The 24,920-nt window shown below is 39.9% G+C and overlaps 2 protein-coding genes across 2 annotated transcripts; one reads left to right on the forward strand and one right to left on the reverse strand.

Annotated features, from left to right (window-relative positions):
• Positions 1–7,571: 7,571 nt before the first annotated feature.
• LOC138177616 (olfactory receptor 51I2-like) lies at positions 7,572–8,534 on the forward strand. The gene has a single exon (XM_069108830.1). It carries the CDS (start codon positions 7,572–7,574, stop codon positions 8,532–8,534), a length of 963 nt encoding a protein of 320 aa, XP_068964931.1.
• A 9,535-nt stretch (positions 8,535–18,069) lies between these two features.
• On the reverse strand, positions 18,070–21,578 carry LOC138177763 (olfactory receptor 51I2-like). Its single transcript, XM_069108970.1, has 3 exons — positions 20,675–21,578; positions 20,215–20,310; positions 18,070–18,122 (listed from the first exon to the last, which is right to left on the reverse strand). The coding sequence occupies exons 1-3, from the start codon at positions 21,576–21,578 to the stop codon at positions 18,070–18,072; spliced, it is 1,053 nt and encodes a 350-aa protein (XP_068965071.1).
• Between the last annotated feature and the right edge of the window lie 3,342 nt (positions 21,579–24,920).

Here is a 24,920-nt window from a genome sequence, read left to right on the forward strand (position 1 = left end):
CCAGCACAATGCTCTGGGAGCCGACCCCAGCCCCAAGCCAGAGGTTTTAGCCTTAGGGTGGACCTGACTAGCCACTGGTTGGAGGAACTTCAGATCACCAGCAGCTGTGGTGGTTTCCAGAATTATCAGCACATAGATGCCAAGGACACAGTGAGAGGTCAATGCAGTGTGGACTTTGCGATCCAGTAGTTCAAGAATGGTCAGCTTTTGCCCCCTGGGCAAGAAGTGGCTGAGGTTATGTGGCCGTGTAAATGCAGCTACATGGCTGCTTCAGCTCCTGGCCTGCAGATTGTAGGGGGACCAAGTGAACAGTCTGAGGGGTAATTGCTCCTGCTTTAACTGCTTGGATCTGGATTGCTCTCTAGGGTGGAGGTCCTGGGGTGTTCGAACAGCTTGCCAGAGTGTGTGGAGGCACACAGAGAGGGCACCAAACTGATACCTTCGGCAGCTGAGAAAGCCCCAGCTATTGGGATGAAGCTCCCCTATCTGGTAGCAGAGTCCTACTGTGGCAAAAAGCCCAAAAGTCAAGTAATTGAGTGGCAACATGAGCAGGCAAAGGAAGCAAAGTCAACAGAGCAATCCAACTTTACACTCCTGTTTTGGGGACAAAAAGGATCAAAGCATGGAACAGGAGGAAGATAGTGAAGTCAGAAATCCTGCAACAAAAGCTTCCAAGAAATATACGAGCTGGTTACAGGACATAGAGGACCTTAAGAAGGATTTTGAAAATCAAATAAGAAAAGTGGAGGAAAAACTGGCAAGAGAAATGAGTAAGATGCAAGAAAATTATGAAATGAGAGTCAACAACCTGACTGAAGAAAATAACACCTTAAAAATAGACTAACTCAAATGGCAAAAGAGACTCAAAAAGCCAATGAGGATAAGAATGCCTTAAAAAGACAAATTTGCCAGATGGAAAAAGAATTTCAAAAGCTCACTGAAGAGAATCATTCCGTCAGAATTAGATTGGACCAAATGGAAGCTAGTAACTTTATGAGAAATCAAGATAGTATTAAACAGATCCAAACAAATGGAAAAATAGAAGACAATGTGAAATATCTCATTGGAAAAACCACTGACCTGGAAAATAGATCCAGGGAGATAATTTAAAAATTATTGAACTACCTGAAAGCCATGATAAAAAAAAACCCTATAAATCATCCTTCAAGAAGTTATCAAGGAAAATTGCCCTTATGTTTTAGAACAGAGGGCAAAATAGAGGTTGAAATAATCCACTGATCATCTCCTGAAAAAAGATCCCAAAAAGAAAACTCCTAGGAATATTATAGCCAGGTTCCAGAATTCCTAAGTTGAGGAGAATATATTACAAGCAGCCAGGAAGAAACAATTTCAATATTGTGGAAACACAATCAGGATAACACAGGATCTAGCAGCTTCTATATTGAAGGATTGAAGTGCTTGGAATATGATATTCCCAAGGTCAAATGATATGGGATTAAAACCAAGAATCACCTGCCCAGCAAATTGAGTATCATGTTTCAGGGGAAAATATGGCCATTCAGTGGAATACAACACTTTCAAGCATTCTTGATGAAAAAAAAACTGAGTTGAATAGAAAATTTGACATTCAGATACAAGAAGCAAGAGAAGCATGAGGAGGTAAACAGAAAAAGAAATCATAAGGAACTTATCAAATTTGAACTATTTACATTCCTACATGGAAAAACAATAATTGTAATTGATGAAACTTTTTTCTGAGAATAGTTGTATGTCTGTATAGGAGGGTATATGGGCATATAAATGCATATATGAATGTGTGTATATATGTGTACAGGTATGCATAGTTAGAGGGCACAGGACCAGTTTAATAAAAAGGGATGATATTTAAAAGGTGAAATTAAGATGTAAGCAAGGAATATAATGAGAGGAGATGGGGAGAGACAGAATGGGGTAAACTATCTCATATAGAAAAAGCAAGGGAAAATGGTTACAATGGAGGGGAAGAACAGGCAGACAAAACAGAATGGGTCAACTTTATTGTCATTGAGTTTGGCTTAGGGAGGGAATGACATACCCACTAAATAGGGTATCTCACCCTACAGGAGAGTAGGGGGGAAGGGAATGAGAGGGTGGATGATGAAAGGGATGGCAGACTGGGGGGGGGAGAAGTTGGAAGCGACCACTTTTGAAAAGGGACTGGATCAAATAGAGAATAGAACAAGTGGGAGGTGGGATAGGAGGGAGGGAAATATAGTAAGTCTTTCACAATATATCCACTATGAAAATGTTTTGCATAGCTACACATGTACAACCTATACTGAATTGCTTATCTTCTCAGTAAGGGTGGGTGACAAGGGAGGAACAGAATGAATCTGTAATTCAAAATTTTTAAATCCAAATGTTTAAATATATATGTGTATATATATATATTTATATATATACACTCTTATTAATATTATTTTACATGTAACTGGGAAATAAGATATACAGGCACTGGGGCATAGAGATCCACCATGCCCTACTGGAAAGTCAGAGGATGTATGGGAGAAGATGTGGGAGAGAGCAGATTGGAGGAGGGGATATCCAGTGGGATAGCTATTTTGGGGTGGTAGGTAGGGGAAAAACGGGGAGAAAATTTGTATCTCAAAATCTTGCGGAAATGAATGATGTAAATCAGAAGTTAATAAAGCATTTGATTAAAAAACTTTGAATTATACTGCTCTAATAACCCCATAGATGGAGCTCAGATACCATCACTATATTAAACCCTGACCCCAATAATAAACTGTCTTCCAAATCCGATCGTACCTTGAGTCCTAACTCCAAGTCCAAAACACTGAACCCTGCTTGTTCCTAGGCAAAACTGACTCTTAAACTTTTTCACAGAATGACCTCCAATATAGGCTACAAATTGAGCCCTGTTTCTGGTCACTTAACTGAACCCTAATTCCAACTTTTGACTTAATCCCTAATCCCTTTCAAAGATTTTCACAGAATCTGCTAAAACTCTCTAATGGGAGAATTGTACCTGGAAATGAGCTTAAACTCTATACCTGGGTCCCAAGCTTGGTCTTATACTGAACTTCTAACCCTGGTCATAGTCGTCCTTAATGAAGTCTCATCAGTTTGTTTCAATCAGGACAGAATTTGGCATGGTGGGGTGTATAACCTTCAAAAAAGAAAGAACTCAGAGACATTTACTAACTGTACCAATGATTTATATTATACATTGTTAATATGATCAGAGATAGCTGACAGTAGTAGTTAAACTGGATAGATACCGTGTTTCCCCAATAATAAGACCTATCCCGAAAATAAGCCCTCCCCTTACTGTGTAAGATTCCTCTAAAATAAGCCCTCCCCCGAAAATAAGTCCTATTGAGATTGCTACTGTAGTAAAGGTGATCCCCTGCACTACACGCTACATTATGGTACCCTCTGTATGCACCGTCCCCCCCTCCCGTGAAACACACGCCGCGCTCCAAGCTGCATCCAATCAGAGCTGCAGCAGTGAGCGCGTCATCCTGTTCTTCCCCAGTGATTTGCTTATTGAATAAAGGTACATTTTTTTGTTCACATTTACCTATTTATTAAAATTGCTGTCAATGTTCATTAAAATAAGCCCTCCCCTGAAAATAAGCCCTCTGGTGTTTTTCTGTCCAAAAAAATTAATAAGACAGTGTCTTATTATCGGGGAAACACGGTAGGAATCTTGGTCAAACTGACCTTACCAAATTAGCCTCCAAGAAACCACAGATCTCTTTGTACCTTCCTCCCTCCTTTCACCTTTCTACTCATTCCTGGTAGAGTGAGTAGACCTCAGGGCCTCTGAGTTCCTAAATCCCTGGAGACTCCCTTGTGATTCCTTTATAAAGCTCTTAGTAGCAGAAGCCTGACATTTTCTATGTAGATGGTTGGCAGTGATTGGCTACAGGGCTGCTTCTATCCAAGACCCTTCCCTTGCCCTCTAGGCAAGGAAAGTAAGTATTCTATGCTTCCTTCCCCAGTAATTCCTGCCCAGAGCTATGCCTGATCTTAGAGGACAGGCACTTAGAATCTTCTGGGAACATGGGCCTGAATGAGCTTTGGCCACTTTCTTCCTTAGAAGAATAACCTCTTCCCAAGAAGACCTTCCTTAAAATCAAGATTCAGGGGCCATTTTTACAAAGATATTTAAGATTGTTAACAAAGGACCCCCAGGCCCATAAAGGGACCTGAATTGAAACAGTGTCCCATAAACCAATTTATTGTCTGAGAACTTACAAGGGAGGAGAGAGAGAGAAAGAGAGAGAGAGAGAGAGAGAGAGAGAGAGAGAGTTCTTAGCAGCTCAAAGGGGAGTGGAAAAAGGTAAGATAATATAGTTTCTATGGGAGGGGTTTTTTTTTTGGGGGGGGGAGTTGGTTAAGGGAGAAGACATGTGTAGACACAATAAGCCAAGATGTTTAGAAAGTCCAGAGCAGGGTCTTGAGTCTGCAGCTGCTGCTCAAAGTTGCCCTTGAGCTCTTTGGTTCCTGGCAGCTACTGGCATCTCCAAATTCAGCTAGAGTTCACTCACAAAGGATCACTGGTATGTCAAGCAGCTTCATAAGCCTTTCTCATTGTCTAGTTATTGTGTAACTCTGACACATTGGTTTAGTCATCACAAAGGCCATCAAGAAGTTGTAAGGGCCTAGCAGTCCACGTTACCTTCTATCACTCCACCCTATTCACTTACACTAAAAGGTTCTAAAATATCTCTGAGTTCTCCTCCAACCTGACTCTGCTGCCTCTGCTGATCACAACATTCCTCTCTGTCACTAAGGCTCCAAATTAGAGACTTATCTTTGTATTGGCTCTGTCTCTGCTTTCCCCACTGGCCAATCAGTTGCCAATTTATGTTGAACCTTTCTCTGCAATATCTCTCCACACAGAGCTCTTTGTCACTCTCATTGTCACTACTCCAGTTCAGGTCCTTATCTCTGTTGTAACAGCTTCCCAGCTGCTCACCCTGCCTGTTTCCAATCCATCATTCACACAACACTCAGAATAATTTCCCTAATGTCTTTGCTCTTTTGCTATTCATGTTTACTCTATATATACTTATATACAGGGGGTCCCCAACATCTGGGTTCAGTTTTAAGTTTTAATAGTTCAAGATAAGCCTAATAAATCCAAATAGTTTAAAAGTACAGGAAGACTTCTAAGACACCCTGTATGTCCTTGTGGTCTCCCTATTAGAATGGAAACTTCTTGTGAGCAAAGACTGCCATTTGCTGTATTTATGTTCTTTGGCCCAGGGAGGTGCCTGGCTTGTAGCAGGAACTTAATAAATTCCTATGACATATTTTGGCTAATTGAACCCAAGGCAACTGAACAGGACTCTGAACTTCACAATAGCAGCTGGTCTTCCTTGGAAGAGGGAGTTCCTTAAATTATTTTATTCATAGGGCAGAATAAGGAAGGTGCTGCTGCTTATGACTTTTAAAAATCAGCCTATTCCATTTTGGACAGCTTTCATTACCAAAAAGTATTTTCTTGAATTAAATTTACATCTACTTGGTTGCAATTTCCCCTTTCAGCTTCACTCCAATCATTTCTCTCACTCATGTCCTTTGGGATGAAATAAAACAAGGTACTTTCATTGAGCTATTCTGAACCTCATAACTTACCACATATGGTGATGAGAACAGAGAACTATCACTCCCTTGTTTTACACTCTGTCTTTCTTAATACAGCCTAAAATTATGCTGCCTCTTTTGATGGTTATGTCACAATGTGATTCCTATTCATCTTGGAATATGCTAATCCTTACGTTACTGGTTTGTTTGTTTTTTAACAAACTGTTGCCTAACCAAGATTGTGAAGTTGATTTTTTAACTTGAGCATGAATATTTAATTTTATCTCTATTAATTTCATATTTTAAAATTTGGCCCATCCTTGTCCTAGAATAGCATGAGAAAGTTTGTAAAATGATTGTTAAAATCTAGGTATATTATATCCCTATCATTCTCTCTAACCACCCTCCTAGTACCTCTGCCAACAAACGAAGGTAGTCTGACAAGATCTGCTCATTAGGAAGTCCTGTTGACTCACTATAGTTACCACTTCCTTTTTTCCATGTTCATTAACCTTCCTTTTAATAATACATTCAAGGTTGTTGCTAGAAATTGGAGTCAAACTAATTTAATCTGTTTCTTGTTAATAAAGTATAGTCATTTGCAGTCACAAATGCTATTCCTATCAAGTTAAAAATCAACATCTTACATCAGAATCTCTATTTCATCTTGTTTTATCACTGACAATTTCTCAATTTTTTTATGAATATCAGAGGACATATTTTTTATTATTACACCTATTCTTGAATATTCCCAGGAAACACCTGTAAATTACTGACATACATACACAGGCATATGTGTGTGTGTGTGTATATACATGCATGCATATACATTCATATATTGATATGACAGTTATATATATTATACACATGTGGGAAGCTCCTTTTTTCCTTTCCCATCCCACCCATTTTCTGTTAAATCCTCAGTCAAATCTAGATGCTTCCAAGTAAATATATATTTAATCTTTCATACCTTATTTTTCATGGGTTAATTTTCCTATGTATTTTTCATTATTTAAAAAATAAATATGATCATGTCTTAGTTTGTTTTAAATCATTTATGCTTAAGGGCACACTGGATTCCATCTTAGCTAGGGGCTACATGGAATGATGGTAGCATGATGGAGATTCTCCTCTTCTAGCAGCTTTGAGTTGCTAGCTATTAGAGAGTAAGGATAAGGATAAGGGTAAGGATAAAGATAAGCATAAGGATACACACATATCATATATACGAATATATACATACAGGTGTATCTATCTATTTAAATGATGTGGAAGTAGGTCTCGGTGTTAACTTGAATAGGAATTAGAAAATGGGGGGGGGATCAGACAAACAGGGTACAAAAAATAGCTTTAAGCAAAGTGCTTTGTAAGTCTGAGATAAAGTATAGCCATTTTATTGTCATGAATACCATCTTAGATAGCCTCGGTTTTATTTATCAAATAAAAATTCCACATTTTACATTAAGCATTTCACCTTGCTTTATTACTAACATTTCATAAGTCTTGTATGAACATCAGAGGGTATGCTTATTATTTTTGTCTCTAGTCTTGGGCATGAGACATCTGTGAATTACTGCCTTTTACTATACGCACAAGCATATGTGTGTGTGTATATGCTTATACATATGAACACATATGTACAATAGATTCTAATAACAAGAATAATGATGATATTATTATTACTATTAGTCCTGATAATAGACAGAAAGGGAGGAATTCCTTTTGTGTTAGAGCTGTCAGAGAATGGTTTCTTAGAAGAGATGAACTTTAAGTGAGGTCTAAAAGAAAACGTCATATGGGAGTAGGAGGGAAGGATGGATATTCTAGGCACATACTATGAATGAAAGGGAGTAAGGATAAGGAACCATGATTGATCCACAAAAATGGAGTATAATGGGTATATTGGGAAGATAGACAAACCTTGATAGTTACATTGAAGTATTTGTTGATGATATGTCCCTTATTTTCTTTTCTTTGAAATGTAGCTGTATAGTCTGATCAAAAGTCCCAGCATGGAAGGTTTCCTCACCAATGACTCTGGTTTACCCCCTTTCATCCTAACTGGCTTTACAGGACTTGAGGCCTCTCAGCAGTGGATATTCCTCCTATTTGGTGCCCTCTATTCTGTTTCTATTGTGGGTAATTGCCTGATCCTCTTCATTGTTAAAGAGGAAGAAAGGCTTCACCAGCCGATGTACTACTTCCTTGCTGTGTTGTCAGTCAATGACCTGGGTGTGTCACTGTCCACACTTCCCACTGTTATGGCCACCTTCTGTTTCCATGCCAAAGAGATTGCCTTTGAGGCCTGTATGGCCCAGATGTTCTTTATCCATTTCTTCTCTTGGACAGAGTCAGGCATCCTTCTGGCAATGAGCTTTGACCGCTACATAGCCATCTGTAACCCACTACGGTACTCTACCATCCTCACCGATGCCCGTGTTACCCAAATGAATTTGGCAATTATACTCCGAAGCTTCTTCATGGTTTTCCCACTTCCCTTCCTCCTGAAGCGCCTGCCCTTCTGCAAAGACAATACCCTGTCTCATGCTTACTGCCTGCACCCAGATCTGATCCATCTACCCTGTGGGGACAGCACCCCAAACAGCATCTATGGCCTCTGTATTGTAGTTTCTGCTTTTGGCCTGGACTCTGCCCTCATCCTCCTCTCCTACATACTCATCCTCCGTTCTGTACTGGCAATTGCCTCTCGGGAAGAGCGACTTAAGACACTCAACACATGTGTTTCCCATATTTGTGCTGTTCTCATCTTTTATGTGCCTATGGTGGGTGTGTCCATGGCCCATCGCTTTGGGAAGCATGCCCCTCCATTTCTAAACACAGTCATGTCTTTCATCTACCTCTTTGTCCCTCCCATGCTCAATCCTGTCATCTACTCCATCAAAACCAAAGAGATCAGATGGAGGCTCATCAGGATTTTCTCAGCAACAAGTTCTGTTCAGAGGGAGCTGGGATGAAACACTAACTCCCTACTCTATCTATATGCTGTGTTTCTAGGTTTGGAAAAGAAGCATAGGCAGCCTATATCCTCAAGGCTATTTTTTTTCTTTTTAATTTGTTAATTTTTAATTTTCAACATTTATTTCCACAAGATTTTGAATTAATAAATTTTCTCCCCATCTTTCCCCTACCCCCACCCCAAATAGCAAGCCTACTGAGTACTCCTTCCACCAATCTGTTCTCTTATATCCTCCCCCATCTCCCCAAACTTTCTAGTAGGGCAAGATAGATTTCTATACCCCAGTGCCTGTATATCTTATTTCCCAGTTGCATGTAAAAAACATTATTTTAGCATTTGTTTTTAAAACTTTGATTTCCAGATTCTTTCCCTTCTTCCCTCCTCACCCATCCCCACTGGAAAGATAAGCAATTTAATATACATTGCACTTATGTAGTTACGCAAAACGTTTCCATAGTGGTTATACTGTGAAAGACTAGCTATATTTCCCTCCATCCTATCCCACCCCCCATTTATTCTATTTTCTACTTTGACCCTGTCCCTTTTCAAAAGTGTGTGCTTCTAACTACCCTCTCCCCTAATCTGCCCTCCCTTCTATCACCCATCCTCTTATCCCCTCCCCCCCTACTGTTCTCATCTTTTATGTGCCTATGGTGGGTGTGTCCATGACGCATGGCTTTGGGAAGCATGCCACTCCATTTCCTTTTTTTTTTTTTTTTTTGCTTTTTGGAGGGCAATTGGGGTTAAGTAACTTGCCCAAGGTCACACGGCTAGTGTGTGTGTGTGTGTGTGTATATGTGAGGCCAGATCTGAACTCAGGTCCTCCTGACTCCGGGGCCGGCACTCTACTCACTGCACCACCTAGCCGTAGTCATGTCTTTCATCTACCTCTTTGTCCCTCCCATGCTCAATCCTGTCATCTACTCCACCAAAACCAAAGAGATCAGCTGGAGTCTCATCAGGATTTCATCTAGGGTAAGACACCACTACCTCTACAGACACCACAAGCTCTGGCACACTGGACACACACCCCAGGACTGTGCACCACCCAAGACCGCAATGCAGATCCAAGCAGGTCAAAGTAAGAGCAATTACCCTCAGAATGGTCCTTTGGTCTCCCTACTATCTGCAGGTCAGGAGCTCTGTAGGCAGCCATGTGGCAGGCAGGGGACAGACTGTGCTTTTCAGTCACTGGGTTTCAACACAGTTCCTCACTGACCTTTTACTTTGTCTTTGGTTTTAGAAGTGTGGGAAATGCCACAGCTGCTGCTGATTCACTCTCCTGAAGTCTTCTCTGGCCAATTGTGCCACTGGTTGGGGCTGCCCCAGGGTTGGGACCATGCGGCTCATGGGGACTGTGCTTGGCTGGCTGCCAGCTCAGTGCAATAGACCCTTCCTGTCAGCCTTCCAGGCTGGCTTCAGTGGGAGAGTTGTTTCTCTCTGTCACTTGTGGGTTCTGTAGCTCTAAAATCTGTTTAGAGTCATATTTTACAGGTATTGGAGGTGGTTATGGGGGGAGCCCACAGACTTTCCTGCTTCTACTCTGCCATCTTGGCTCCTCCCTCAAGGCTGTTTTCTATACTTACCATTTGGATAGGGTGCACTAGAAGAATAAGGGAACCTAGATGATGGGGTTGTAATCTGATCTGTTTGGAGAAGCTTCTGTAGTGCAGCCCAGTCAGGCACAGGCTATATAGCATGTGTATATGTGTAAGTATATGTATATGCATGTATGTGTATGTGTGCATATGTATGTATATGTATGTACGTGTGTATATGTGTATGCATGTGCATATATGTGTGTATATGTATATACGTACACCCCCCCACATATATATATATATATATATATACATTTTTTCCCCTAAAGGTTCTACTCTTCTAAAGATCTGCTTTTGAAAGTAATGATATACTGAAAATGGTGCCATAAAGTGAATCCTTGGTGAGTTACACACTGTCTCACAGAAACACTGTAAGGATGGGGACTTAACCAAAGACTGAATGCAAATAAATTTTGGATGTGACCAACTATTATCATAAAAGCAATGATACAAGAACTATAAACCAGTCTTATGAAATGAGCATTTGTGCTATTAAAGTTCATATGGGGGGGGGAGGGGAGAAGTACAGTCCAAATCCATTATCAGTTGTTTTTTGGCATGTATTTATTTTTGAGAGGCCCTATAACACAGGAGATAGAAAACAGGTCTTGAATCCCAGAAAACTTGCTATCTTCCCTGTGGCATAAATCAATTTTGTAACCCCTGGCCAAGTCTCAGTGCTCTAGACACAAGCAAGACTAGAAATCTCAGAGAGGATGTTGACAAAGGATGCACAATTATTTGGGTGGTATGAAGATTCTTTTTTTTTTCAATGATTTTACTTACTGGCCACTGAAATACCCTCTAATTCCTAAATTCTATGATTCTGTGACCCACTTTGGTAGAGGGAGAGTCCTCACCTGCAATTTCCCTGCAGATCTATTGTGTGTGTGTGTTATTTTTTCCTCTTATAAAATTTAAGCTCCCTAAGGGCAAGAGACTACTTAATTTTTTGTCTTTGTAGTCCCGAGACCTAGCATATAGTTGAAATTTTTAAAAAGCTGATTGATTGAGCGATTGATTGACTAATATGTGAAACGGTGATTGATTGACTAATATGTGAAATGGATCATTTATTTTAAAGCATTCTAATTAAATGTTTATATAATAATCTTTCTTCTGCCTTATTAGAATTCATGAGAGGTGAGGGTCTGAATTCTGGGCTACTTTGAATAGCCCAGCCCTCTTGGAAAACACTGTCTGAGAAAGTTCAAATTAGATACCTCTATTTTTATACCACAAATTATATGGAATCCATTGACAACTTCAGGTAGGTGTTAGTGAAAGCCTGAAGTGAAGCTTCTCTAGCTCATCCTCTTTCCCTTTTATTCACCTCTGAATTACAAATCAGGAATAGGAAAGCCTTAGGGAAGGAAGAAATCACCATTAGTCAGCCTGAGGGAAGAGATGGTAGGAGTCGGCCAATCTCACTCTTTTGACATGTTAATAGACATTTAATGGATGTGAATCTTAAGGTTCCTTTTAGACCAACTCCTGGAGATCTATCACTTTCCCTGGATCTCTGATCCCTTAAACTCAGAGAGACTGAAACAGGGATTTAGTGAAAAAATGACAGCACATTTCCCAGACCATGTTCAAGAACTTTGGTCAATGGCAGGAGATGTTGGCCCAGGAAACAGAAGGCATCAGGCTTTACAACTCTTAGAGATGGATGAGGGTCCTATCTTCCTTTCACCTAAGGGAAATTTTCCTTCTCTGACCATTCTGAACTAGACTCAGTCAATCCAGTTGTATTTATTAATCATTTAAAGTAAAATATGTTAATACATAAGAGACTGGGAAGGTAGAAAGAGGTCTGGAGAGGAGGAAGGGTGGAATTATTATAGTTCAATTGGAGGGGGTGTAGTAGAGACCCTGAAAGGACATACTGGGGATGGGGACAGATGTGGGGAGTGTCACCTAGTTCTGGGACGTCAGGAGGAAGAAAGATGTACAACATGGCAGTTTCTTATCTGAATTAAATATTCTTGCTAATTAGGTTCTAAGTACAGTTGTTTCTACCTGGTTAAAAAAGAAAAAGAAAAAAAGTAGATTCAGTACCCTTCAAATTCATCATCTCTAGACAGGGCAGAATGAGTTTCTAGAGAGAGGTTGCTGTGTCATGGTGGAGAAAGTACAACAGCTAGTTGGTGTGATGGATAAGGCACGGGACCTTGAGTCAGGAATACCTGAGATTAAATCCTGCCTCAGATACTACCTTTGTGACCTTGGACAAGTCACTTAACCTCTGTCTCAGTTTCCTTATCCATAAAACAGGGATAATAATAGCACCTCCCCACCCCAGTGTTATTGTAAGGACAAGGTGAGATGATATGCTCTGCAAGCCTTGAACTGCTACATAAACATGAGCTATTAATATTATATATATATATATTTTTACCTAATTACATGTTAAAACAATGTTTAATTTTTTAAAAGCTTGAATTCCAAATTCTATTCCCGCGTTCTCTTCCCCCTTCCCTGATACAATAAGCAGTCAGGTACAGGTTATAGATGTACAATCGTGTAAAAGATTTCCACATTAGCCTTTTTATACAAGAAAACTCGAATAAAAGAAAGAAAGTGGGGAAAAAAAGGATGCTTCAGTTTATATTCAAACAACATCAGTTCTTTCTCAGGAGGCAATAATATGCTGCATCATTAGTCCTTTGGGATTGTCTTGGATCATTATATTGTTAAACCATTATTATTAGTCAGGAGTGGAATCTGAAGAGGAAAGAAGACTCATTATCCAGAAGTAAGGAAGTTATAAGGTCCATTTTGTACTCTGCCTTGGTCAGAATACATTTGGAATAGTATGCTCAGGCCTGGCTACTACATTTAAGGAAGGACAAAGATAAACTTGCACAATTCTCTAGGAGGGCACCTGAGATGGTAAAGGTCCTGGAGACCATACCATACCCAGAGTATATTTACCCTAGACTTAGAGGGAACAGCATTTATGTCTTCAAGAAGCTGAATATAATAAGGAAGAGATAGCAAACTTATCTTGTAAAACCCCAGAAATATCAAGGAAGTTGCAAAAAGGAAAATTACAACTGAGTGAGAAACTTTTCAATGTTAGGCACAGAAGTGAAGATGTTGAATGAAGAGGGTTTCCTTTCACTGGAGGGCATATCGTGAATGAATGAATGAGCACATTTTAAAAAGGTATTTATTAAGTACTTACTGTGTTCCAAGCACATGGCAAACTATGGGCTGGAAAGACAAGACAATACCTGACCTTAGGAGCTTACATCCTATTAGGGGCAGATGATACATACAGGGGAGTGGAGGCCAGGAAAGGGTGAAAATAACAGGAGCTTCGCTTAGTGGTGACACTGAGCTGTTGAATGATGCACCCTTTCCAGGTGACCCTCACATAAAGAAAAATTTAAGAACCATTTTGGGGAGGGCGTATATACTTCAGAAGAGGGATTCTAAAGCTGAGATCTGTGAACTTGCTTTAAAAAAAATAACCATCCAAATAAAAGTTGATTTCCTTTTTATTCCTGTGTATTTTTTAATTTTATGGAATGTGTGTATGTAAAAATACATATATGCATACATATACACATATGTGTAAACAAATATATACATAAATACACATATATCTATGTCTATATCTATCATCTATCTATCTATTTATCTATCTATCTATCTATCTATCTATCTATCTATCTATCTATCTATCTATCTATATTCTGAGAAAGGGTCCATAGACTTCACCGGACTGCCAAAAGGAGAAGAACCCCTGCTGTAAAGGGTATTCCTTCTTAGGTGTGAGTTCAACCCAATGACTTCTGAGATTTCTTTCAAATTGAAGGGTCTGTAGTTTTAGAGAACAAGGGGTGTCGTTCTGAATATTGTGTTTCTGTGAAGGTACTTCTGTTTTCACATGAGCTATTATCTATCAATACCTCAAAATGTGTTTGATTGTTTTTAAAACTTAAAAACAAGCATTTAATCAAACATTTAATAAGTTCCTTCTATATGCAAAGGACTGTATTAGTAGCTGGGGAGGGAAACATGAAAAAAAAATAGTCATTTGTCCTCCATACCCATCCATTCACACCAGTGATTCTGGGAGGTAACAGATACTGCATCAACCCGTCAAAAGAACCCTGGATTGGGAGCTTTCTCCAGGCTGAGCACCTGTAGCTCTGGGGACTGACCTTCTAGCTCCAAACTAACAGGTTTAGGTAACAGAATAGCTGTGTTTCCTGTTTTAGTATTCTATTTAAATTCAACCATCATTTTGAACATTCCCTACTCTATAAACATTATCTTGTCCTTTTCTGAAGTAAATAATCAAAAAGTAAGCTTCAGGCTTTTTATTCTGATTTATTTTGTTTTGGGTGTGATGGAAGGAGGAGGACAGGGGTAAGTCAGTAGGGAAAATAATGCTTTTCTTGTACTTTCTTATCTCCAAGTTACTCTCCTGTTTGTGACATGTGCTTTTTCTCTCTCTCTTACAGATCAGAATTCATCCTCTACTTGAAATTTAAACTCTTGCAATACTAATGTTTAGTGTAAAAAAAAAACATATTTCTGTATTTTGTTTCAAAACAACAGATTTTCTGAACAAACCTCAACTTAGATGCCTTTGAAAGTACATTCCTCCACAAATATTTAGATCATGAACTGTTAACAGAAAGGAACAATATCACATAATTTTTATTTTGTGGTACTATTGATTGGTATATTTGACCAGTTTTACTGCTAATCTCCCTTGACAAAAGCAACAATCACAACAACCCCCCTCCCATGTTTGTAGTCATTATGTGAATTATGAAAAGTTTATAGGACTTTCTTAAGTTGATTGTTTCTGTTTTTATGGAAAAATCTTTTTTCCCACCCCCACCACCAAGCAATTTGGCTCCTAGGTGGCACAATGGTTAGAGTGCTGGACTTGGGTCAGGAAAACTTGAGTTTGAATTCCCTCTTAGACTGTTTGCAACTCTGGAAAAATCACTTAACACCTCTCAGCTTTAGTTTCTTCATTTGTAAAATGAGAATAATAATAGTCCTTACCTCACAGGATTGCTCTGATCAGATGAAATAACATATATAAGGGTTTTGCAAGTCTTAATGTACTATATAAAGGTTATCTATTTATTGTCATTGTAATTTAGCAAATATTTATGTGGTTCTTAAATGCAAAGGACTATGGTAGGTAAAAGTGGCAGATGTAGGATATAGTATAAGGAAAGAGAGAATATAAAGTTTAGTTGAGACAAAGTCATTGATCCCAAGGAGTCCCAATAAGAAAGGGTATAGGGTAAACTTAAAATATAGGGGGAAATGAGAATAAACCCATTGGAAAGCCTAAATAATCATTGTTTTCATATAGCACTCAAGTTTGCAGGCTACTTGCAACAAACCTTTGAAGTAAGTGCCACAGTTATTAGACATCCCACTTCACAGATGAAGCTCAGAAAAGACAGAGAGATTTGCATGTGGTCACACAGCCAGAAAGTGCCCTCCAGAGAAAGAATTCTCACCCAGTGCTATCCAAACTCATTTCTAATGCAACTTGCACTATCCACGGATTCTTGACTCTTGGGGGTCTACAGATATATTCCAGATCTTCCATGAATGTGGATTATGGGGGGGGGATCTTTATCCTGATATAATTGATATAGTTTGCTATTCAATTATTTATTTTATGAATTTAAAAATATTCTGAAGATACGTCCATGACACACCAAAGATTTAAGAATTCCTGGACCATAGAATATCCTGCCTCTTTATAGAGTGTTATTAAAACTCCAAGAAAGGAAAAAAATCCATTCTTAATGGGGAAGGGGACAGTGATCAACACAACCCTGATTTTCAGGGAAAAGTCCCTGGATAGGTTGGCATTTCATCTGATCCTTGAAAGATGAATGGCATTCTATAGGGGAGTGTGGTAGGGATGTCATTCTAGAAGCAGACAAATGTTGGGACAAAAGTATAGAGACCAGAAAGTGCAACACTTAACTGGAGCCGGCTGCTAATTAATCAACAACAGAATCACAGAGTTGGAAAAAGCCTCTGAGTATCTGGACACCTAGTTTAACTAGTCCATGGTAGGAAACCTGCAGTCTCAAGGCCATATGTGACCCTCTAGGTCCTCAAGCGCAGTTCTTTGACTGAATCCAAACTTGTGAACGGCTACACTTGAGGACCTAGAGGCCTATATGTGGCCTCTAGGCTGCAGGTTACCAACTTCTGATACTAGTTCATCTAGTCCAACCTGAACAAGAATATCTTCTACATCATATCCAAAAGGTGGTCATTTATTCTGCGGTGAGGGGGACCCCAATGCCTTCCAAACACGTTTATTCTACTTTGATATAATCCTAATTATTCAGCAGCTTTCTCTCCATTAAGGTCAAATTATCCTCTTTACATTTTTCTACCCTGCTCCTAGTTCATCCTTTGGGGCCTACCTGAAGAAATTGAATTTATTGTCCATGTGACAGCCTTTAAATATTTGAAGACACCGACTATCCCTTCCTTCTTCTCAAATCTTCTCTTACCTAAGCTAAACATTCCTAGTTCTTTCAACCAACCCTCATATGACATGGATTCAAAGCCTTTTACCTAATTGTCAACCTCTGGTTCCCCCATTTATTAATGCCATTCCTCAAATGTTGCTACCAGAACTGAATATAATAATCTAGAAGAGGTGCCACCAGGGTTAATTACTGTCAAAAAAAAGTACAAAAGTACTGCCTTACTCCTGGACACTATTCCTCTTTTAATGAACTCTAAAACTATATCCCTTTCCTTGGCCTCCATATTGTTCATCTTAAGCTGCACTCCACTGAAACCCCCAGATATTGTTTCAGAAGAACTGTCTATTTAAACTTTCTCCATCTTGTACTTGAGAGGTTGATTTTTTTCAAAAGCCTTTAATTTGTTTATTAAGTACCTACTGTGTATAAAATATTATGCTCGGTGCTAGAGGAAATACAAAGTTTAAATAAGTCATTATAATGATTATCCTTTCCCACAAAAAAGCATACAATCTAGTGGATGTATCTTCATCACCAATATTTCATGATTAAATTCACTGGTACCAGAGCAGCGTAAATGAGGCACTATGTGATGTCTGTTGAGTCAGATACACCTCTGTATGAAAAAGATGTTGGTCTTTTAAGGTGTAACATGAAACTCACTAAAGTTCTTCTGGACTGTGTCTCGGGATCAACACTCACAATAAGAGAAATAACAGTTCTCTCAACTGTGTCCTATCCTGGTCACAGTGAGGGAATTATATTCAGTTCTGGGCACTTTCACAGGTATGTGGAAAAACTAGAGACCATCCAGTGGCTGGTGATGCCTGGAATTTAGGGGGCCTTGAGACCATGGCAGGAAGGAAATAACATTTATTGAGCACTTTCTATATGCCAGGCACTATGCTAAGTGCTTCACACATATTGTCTCCTTTGATCCTCACAATCCTAGAATATGGGTACTGTTATTATGCTCATTTCATAGATGGAGAAACTGAGGGAGACTGAGGTGAAGAGATCTCCCAGGTCACACAACTAAGATCCGAACTCTTTTCAAATCCAACCTCTGACACTTAGCAGCTGTGTGACCTGAACAAGTTACTTATCTTTGTTTTCCTCCATTTCTCATCTGTAAAATGATCTGGAGAAGAAAATGGCAAATCACTCTAGTATCTTTTCCAAGGAAACCACAAATGGGGTCACAATGACTGAACAGCAATAGCTTCCTGACCCCAGGACCAGCATCCTATTCATAGCCTAGATTCAAGGTTTTTATTTGTTCCTAACAGTAACAAGATAAATAGACTTAACCTGTCTGTGGCTTGATATTTACTTGTTAAGGCCTTAAAGTCCAGGTTCTAGTGGTCAATGATCCCCAAAATGCACCTTGAACTCTAGTAGGGCCTCTATGATGACTCTTCATGATCCTTCAGTCCCCCTCTGATCTAACTGCAGCAGATAAGGTTTTTGAACAAGTCTTCCCTAAATAAAAAGATAAACATAAATCAAATACGAAAATGGAACAAGTTGCACAGAGCTATGAAATAGATTCGTGGTGTAACTGGGAGCTTTCTTCTATTGTTACCTTTCCCTTTCCCTTCCCCTCTCCTTATTTTTTTAAATTTGTTTATTTACTTTTAATTTACACCATTAAGTTCCACAATCCCTTGAGCTTCAAATTTTCTCCCCCTTCCTCTCCTTTTCCCTCCCCCAACTCCATGGCGGCATGCAATCAAATATAGTATCTTCAAATACATTCACATTAAATGTTAGGTTGTAAAGAAAACTTATAAACAATGGAGTGAACAATGAGAAAGAGGAAACAAAGTAAAGAGAGAGAGAGCAAGTAGTTTGCTTCCATCCGCATTCAAACTCTAGTTCTTTCTCTGGATGCGGATATCTCTTTCCTTCATGAGTGTTTTGGAGTTGTCTTATAACCTTCCACGGCTGAGAGGAGCCCAGTCTATCAAAGTTAGTCATCATGCATACATTGTCTCTGTAATTGTGTACAAATTTCTCCTGGTTCTTCTGTACTCATTCAACATCAGTTTATATGTCTCTCCAGGTTATTATGAAGTCTGTCTGCTCCTCGTTTTTTATAGCACAATAGTATGCCATTACATTTGTATACCACAACTTGTTTAGCCATTCTTCAATTGATGGGCATCCCTTTGATTTCCAATTCTTTACTACAAAAAGAGTTGCTATAAATATTTTTGTACATATGGGTCCTTTTCCCACTTCTATGATCTGTTTGAGATACAACCCTAAGAGTGGTATTGCTGGGTCAAAGGATATGTACTTATTTATAGCCCTTTGGGCATAGTTCCAGATTGCTCTCCAGAATGGTTGAATCAGTTCACAACTCCACTGAATTAGTGTTCCAGTTTTTCCACATCCTCTCTAGCATTTGTCATTTTCATATTTTGTCATCTTAGCCAATCTGACTGGTAAGATGTGGTGCCTCAGAGTTGTTTTGATTTGCGTTTCTAAAATCAATAGCGATTTACAGCATCCTTTTCATGTGCTTATAGATATCTTTAATTTCTTCCTCTGAAAATTGCCTCTTCATATCCTTTGATCATTTGTCAATTGGGGAATGACTTGTATTCTTATAGATTTGACTCAAGTCTATGTACATTTTAGAAATGAAGCCTTTATCAGAAACACTGGTTGTGAAAATTCTTTTCCAATTTTCCACTCCCCTCTTAATCTTCGTTACATTGGATTTATTTGTACATAAACTTTTCAATTTAATGTAATCAAAATTATTCATTTTGCATTTCATAATGCTCTCTAGCTCTTGTTTGATCATAAAATCTTCCCTTCTCCATAAATCTGACAGGTAAATTATTCCTTGCTCTCCCAGATTGCTTAGAATATCAGCTTTTATACCTAGATTGTGCACTCATTTCACCTTGATTTGGGTATACTTTGTAAAATATTGGTCTATGCCCAGTTTTTGCCATACTATTTTTTAGTTTTCCCAGTTTTTGTCAAATAGTGAGTTCTTATCCCCAAAACGGGGTCTTCGTGTTTATCAAACAGTAGATTACTATAGTCATTGACTGCTGTGTCTTGTGTACCTAATCTATTCCACTGATCTACTTACTCTATGCCTCAGCCAGTACCCTTCCCCTCTCTTTTAAAGCCAACAAAGGAGAGATTCCTGGTTTCAAATGCAATCCTCTTTTTCTGATTTCTGCAGAGAGAAACGGTCCTGTTTGCCAGAATTTGTCAAGTGCAGAATAACAAAAACTAAACTCAAATAAAACTAAATCCTACCTAGGGTTCCTTCTTCCTTCCCCCACTTCCTACTAGGAGGCAGATTTTGTCAGGTCCAGGCAATCCCAAGAGTCAGACCCAACCTTGGGTCTCCTTGCTATGCTCATCTTCACTTCTGAAGGAATAATTTAGGTCACCTGATTCCTCTCCTCACTCCAAGGCACAGGTATCTATAACCCATTCAGGTTAGAAACTCTAATTTTTGAAAGCACTTTTTTTGCCTCCTCCCCTTCACCCCTCAACTTAAATTCCAGACAAATGGAGCTCTGTTGCATTAAGGAGTTTTTACAGGTGTAAAAATCCTGTGCTGGGAAGGATGGAGACAGAAACTTTGATCCTGCCCCCTCACACATTGACCGCTCCCTCAATTTAAGGAGCTTCCAATCTGATTGAAGAACCAAGACTAGTCTATGAAACAAGTAGTAACCTGTACAAGGCAGCTTATAATCAATGGATACATTCTGTAATAGCTGTAAATTTTTTCCCTCTTTTCTCCCTTCAGAGCCTAGCAAAGAGCTATACCAGGGATGGGGAACTTGTACCTTCAAGGCCACATGTGGCCCTCTCAGCCCTGAAGTATGGCCCTTTGATTGAATCTAAACTTCACAGAAGAAATCCCCAAGGCTGCAGATTCCCCACCCCTCAGCTATACCCATGCCACCTCACTGATTGAATGCCTCTGTTTCTAGCCAAAAAAAGGCCTTAGGACGGGACCCTCTTGCAAAAGAAGAGGGAAAGTATTCCCTTGCGGATGGGTTTGGTCTTGACGCTGTAGATGATGGGATTTAGCACAGGGGGCACAAAGAGGTAGGCACTGGACATGAGAGTGTGTGCAATGGGCGAGGCATGCTTGGCAGCTCTGTGCATCACAGACACTCCTATCATAGGCACGTAGTATAGGAGTACAGCACAGATGTGCGAGGCACATGTGTTGAGAGCCTTCAGTCTCCCCTCCTTTGAGGCAATGCCCAGTACAGTGCGAAGGATCAAGGCATAAGAGAACACTATGAGCAGAGAGTCTAGGCCAAAGGAAGCCAGAACAACAGACAAGCCTAGGATGCTGTTCATGGTGGTGTCAGCACAGGGTAGCTGGATCAGGTCTGAGTGGAGGCAGTAGGAGTGGGAGAGGACATTGGCATGGCAGAAGGGCAGGCGCTGAAGTAGGAATGGCAGTGGGGCCATGAATGCCACGCTCTTCAGTGTGATGCCCAAGCCCATGCTGACAATCCGGGGCAGAGTCAGAATGGTTGTATAACGCAGTGGGTTGTAGATGGCCACATAGCGATCATAACTCATAGCTAGTAAGACCCCAGACTCCATGCAAGAGAAAGTGTGGATAAAGAACATCTGAGCTAGGCAGCCTCCCAAGCTTATCTCACGGGCATCAAACCAGAGGATGCCCATTACAGTGGGCAATGTGGAGACAGAAACACCTACTTCGGTGATAGCCAGCATGGACAGGAATAGGTACATGGGCTCATGTAGGGAGGAGTCCGCTCGCACTGCTGCAAGGATCAGGGTGTTGCCCACAATCGCCACCACGTACATGGAAAAGAAGAGGATGGAGAACCAGCAGTGCTGTGCTTCTAGACCCGGGATGCCCGTCAGGAGAAAGGGGGATGTGGAAAGGGTGACATTAGCCAGGACTCCCATAGGTTAACTCTGCCTGTCATTGGAAAGAACACCCCAAGCTTAGTTTCCAATAAGGACCATTGCCAATTCAGTCACATACCCGTCCATGCTACATGATCCCATAGTGGAAGGAATTTTGGAGTCAGGAAGACATAGGTTCAAATCCTGCCAGACTCACTAGCCTAAGTATGACCGTGACTAAATCATTTAGCCTTACTAAGCTACAGTTTCTTAATTTGCAAAATGAGGATAACTTCTAAAATACATACATAATGGGGTTATTGTGAGATTGAAACAATTGAAATGAAAATAACATGCATAAATCATTTTGCAAACTTTAAAACACTGTATAACTGTCAGCAGTTACTATATTGTCCTTTATCGTTGTTGTTGTTCGCAATGACTTGGGAGAATTTTATTTGTTTGTTTTTGTCCTTGGCCTTAGATTTCACCAGGACAACTCATCAACCAGCATGGATTAAGCTCCTGCTGTATTCCAGGCACTGTGCTAAGCACTGGCTTTAAGAATCCTTCTATCACAATGCAGACTTACAGCTGTCCTGGGACTTTTTGGTCTCAGCAAGCTGTGTGGGAGCACAGAGAGGTCAAATCACTTGCCCAGGGTCACAAAGGTAACAGGATCAAGGATGGGGCTAGGTCTTCCACACTCCAGGACAGGCCCTCTGTTCATTGTGCCATGCTTCCTCTCCTTTTGAGAGAGCTTAAGCAGTTCTATTTACATCAGACACTCTCAGTGTCCCCAAATCACACAACCACAGAATATTTAGGTTGGAAATCATCATTCACCCCCAAAATATAGAATGCCAGAGCTAGGCATGGCTACCCTGGCTAGGGATATCGATTTGTAAATGTGAAAATAAAAGGAGCCCTTGGTGTCATCTAGGGACTTAACATAGAAGAGGAAATGTTCAGAGTTGGAAGGGACTTTAGAAATAATTGTACCCAACTCCTCCATTTTATAAATAGGGAATCAGGCCCATAGAGAGCAAGTGACTTACCCAAGTTTACACTGTAAGTCAAGGCCAGAACCAGATGTAGGATCAAGGTTTGTTGTCTCTGAGTTTTGCTATACCAGACTTTTTCTTTTATTTTGCTTACTATACAGGCTTTGGGGATAAACCCCAGTATAGCTAAGATCTAAGTATCCCAAATGTAATTCCTTTTAGTTCTGTTAATATTTGTCTGAGAAAACCAGGAGACTCTTTGGTACTTAGGTGAGCTTGATTGATTCTCCATGGTAATGCTGAGGCTTGTTGGAGATCATTGATCATTGTTAAGAACCTTGGGGGTTGTAGATGGATTTAGAAAGAAAAAGGAAATAAAATGATGAGTGCAGGCTGTAGAGCTCTGTGCAGAAGTAAAGACATATTCAAAGGTTGCTGCTTCTCAGGTAAGCTGACTTCAATACTCAGTGACCAAGGAAAAGGGAAATGTTTCTAGTCTGAAAAGCTGGATCTGAGGCCCCAGAGAAAAGGGTCTTGGCTTTATCTTTTGTGCCCCAAAGAACAGAGGAGAATAGCTCGGTTTTAAACTAGAGACACAAATGAGGTATAACTAGGAATGGGAACAGGAACAAATTGTAAGACTTCAAACCCTCAGTACAGTTAGTGCAAGAAATTTCCTAGACACTGGTGAAATCATATGAATGTATGAACTGCATTGGAATTGGCATGGTGAGTAAGAGATGTTACAGGACACATGTAGGGGCAGGGCTTTGGCTGTAGGGGTGTTGTGGGTGGAGGCAGTCCTGGGCTGCGCAGGAGAAAGTTGCAGATACAGTTAGAACAGGACGTGAGCCTTCTGATTGGAAAGCTATGCTTTATGTAATCACAAATATACTCCAACACATATATGCATAGATACGTATACACATTCAAGTGTGCACACACACACTCATATGCACGCATACACACATATACACACACAGACCCATGCTTTGAAGAGATCCATCTCTGGTTCCCTCTCCATTTAATGTCCCTGCTATCTATCACCATCCTTATCTCTAGCGCCCATCTCCATAGGACACTGTTACTGTCCAGTATTTGCCCCACTGGCTTATCAAGGAGCTTCTCAATAACTCATCTATTAAGTTCAAGGTAGGGAAGTCTCACTGTTTCAAGAGGATCTACTTTTCTAGAGAAAGTGGAATGAGTTTGTCAAGGAAAGGGACAGGAACAAATTGCACTAAGCATAGGAGTTTCCAAAACAAACATCTAACTTTAGCAATGTTTTATGTAATACTGCAAAGAGATCTGTCTTGGATTTGAATCCCAAAGTCCTGGATTCAAATTCTGACTTTGTGGTTTACTGAGTGAACTTAGATAAGGTGCTTAACTTTTATAGTTCTCAGTTTCCTTAGTTATAAAATGAGAAGATGGATTAGATCATGTCCAAACTCCCTTTCAGTTTGAGATCTGTTTGCTCTTTTCCAAGAAGTAATTAGCTTGCCAGTGACTACAACAAACACCTCTATCAACCCTTGCCCAATAAATACTCTCTCCTATCCATTGATCTTTCTTTTTCCCCTACTAGTAGACTGTGTGTGTTCCATAAATACAAAATTCTAGAACCTTGTTTTCTTGAATTCCCAGCACAGAGATATTTCCATCACTCTATAGCTGTCTCTACTCTTTGCCACCATGCCCCTGGTTGAATCTCAAAAACTGTAAGCTTCCATCATGGAAAGTCTAATAGATGCCCATTGACCCATATCCTGCTAATAAATGACATTTTTGACCTATAGCTCACAGACACACAGTCACTTTCTCCAACTCACATGTGCTTACAAAGAGACATGCATGTAATACATATATACATATAAACCTTTTGGACACACACAAACATATAAATGAGCACTCAGTCTTACAATACACTGTCATTCCTACTCCTATAGTTACAGATACACAGACACTTACTCCCTTCACAAGAGCAGATTGATAGATGGACAAGTTATGCAGGACCTTAAGTGGCTGCCTGCAGAGGGAGGCTTGGCTGGGAGACTGGGGGCAACAAATTGATATAGTATTCTGAAAGACCTCCTCCTGGGATAGGTCTCTAGGGCCATAGGCTCCTGAGTGTCTCTGGGGAAGTGTTTAACTCAGCAAACACTGATGTGAAGCTCAGTCCCCTTGGGGAAGGGAAGTCAGAGATGACATTTCCAAAGACAGCTACAGTCACATCCACACACTCATACAGATACACTTCCATATCACATATACAAATAATATCCTTAAAATATACTCATCTATCATTAAACATACATATACATATGCAAGAATGCATTTGTCTAGCCCATGCCCTCATCATCATCTTCCCAAACGTAGGATTATAGTTAAAACTTAA

The sequence above is a fragment of the Petaurus breviceps genome, unplaced genomic scaffold, assembly GCF_028583685.1.
Source record: "Petaurus breviceps papuanus isolate PSGF00001 unplaced genomic scaffold, PetGlider_PUasm1.0 90444, whole genome shotgun sequence".
Classification (NCBI taxonomy): Eukaryota; Metazoa; Chordata; class Mammalia; order Diprotodontia; family Petauridae; genus Petaurus; species Petaurus breviceps.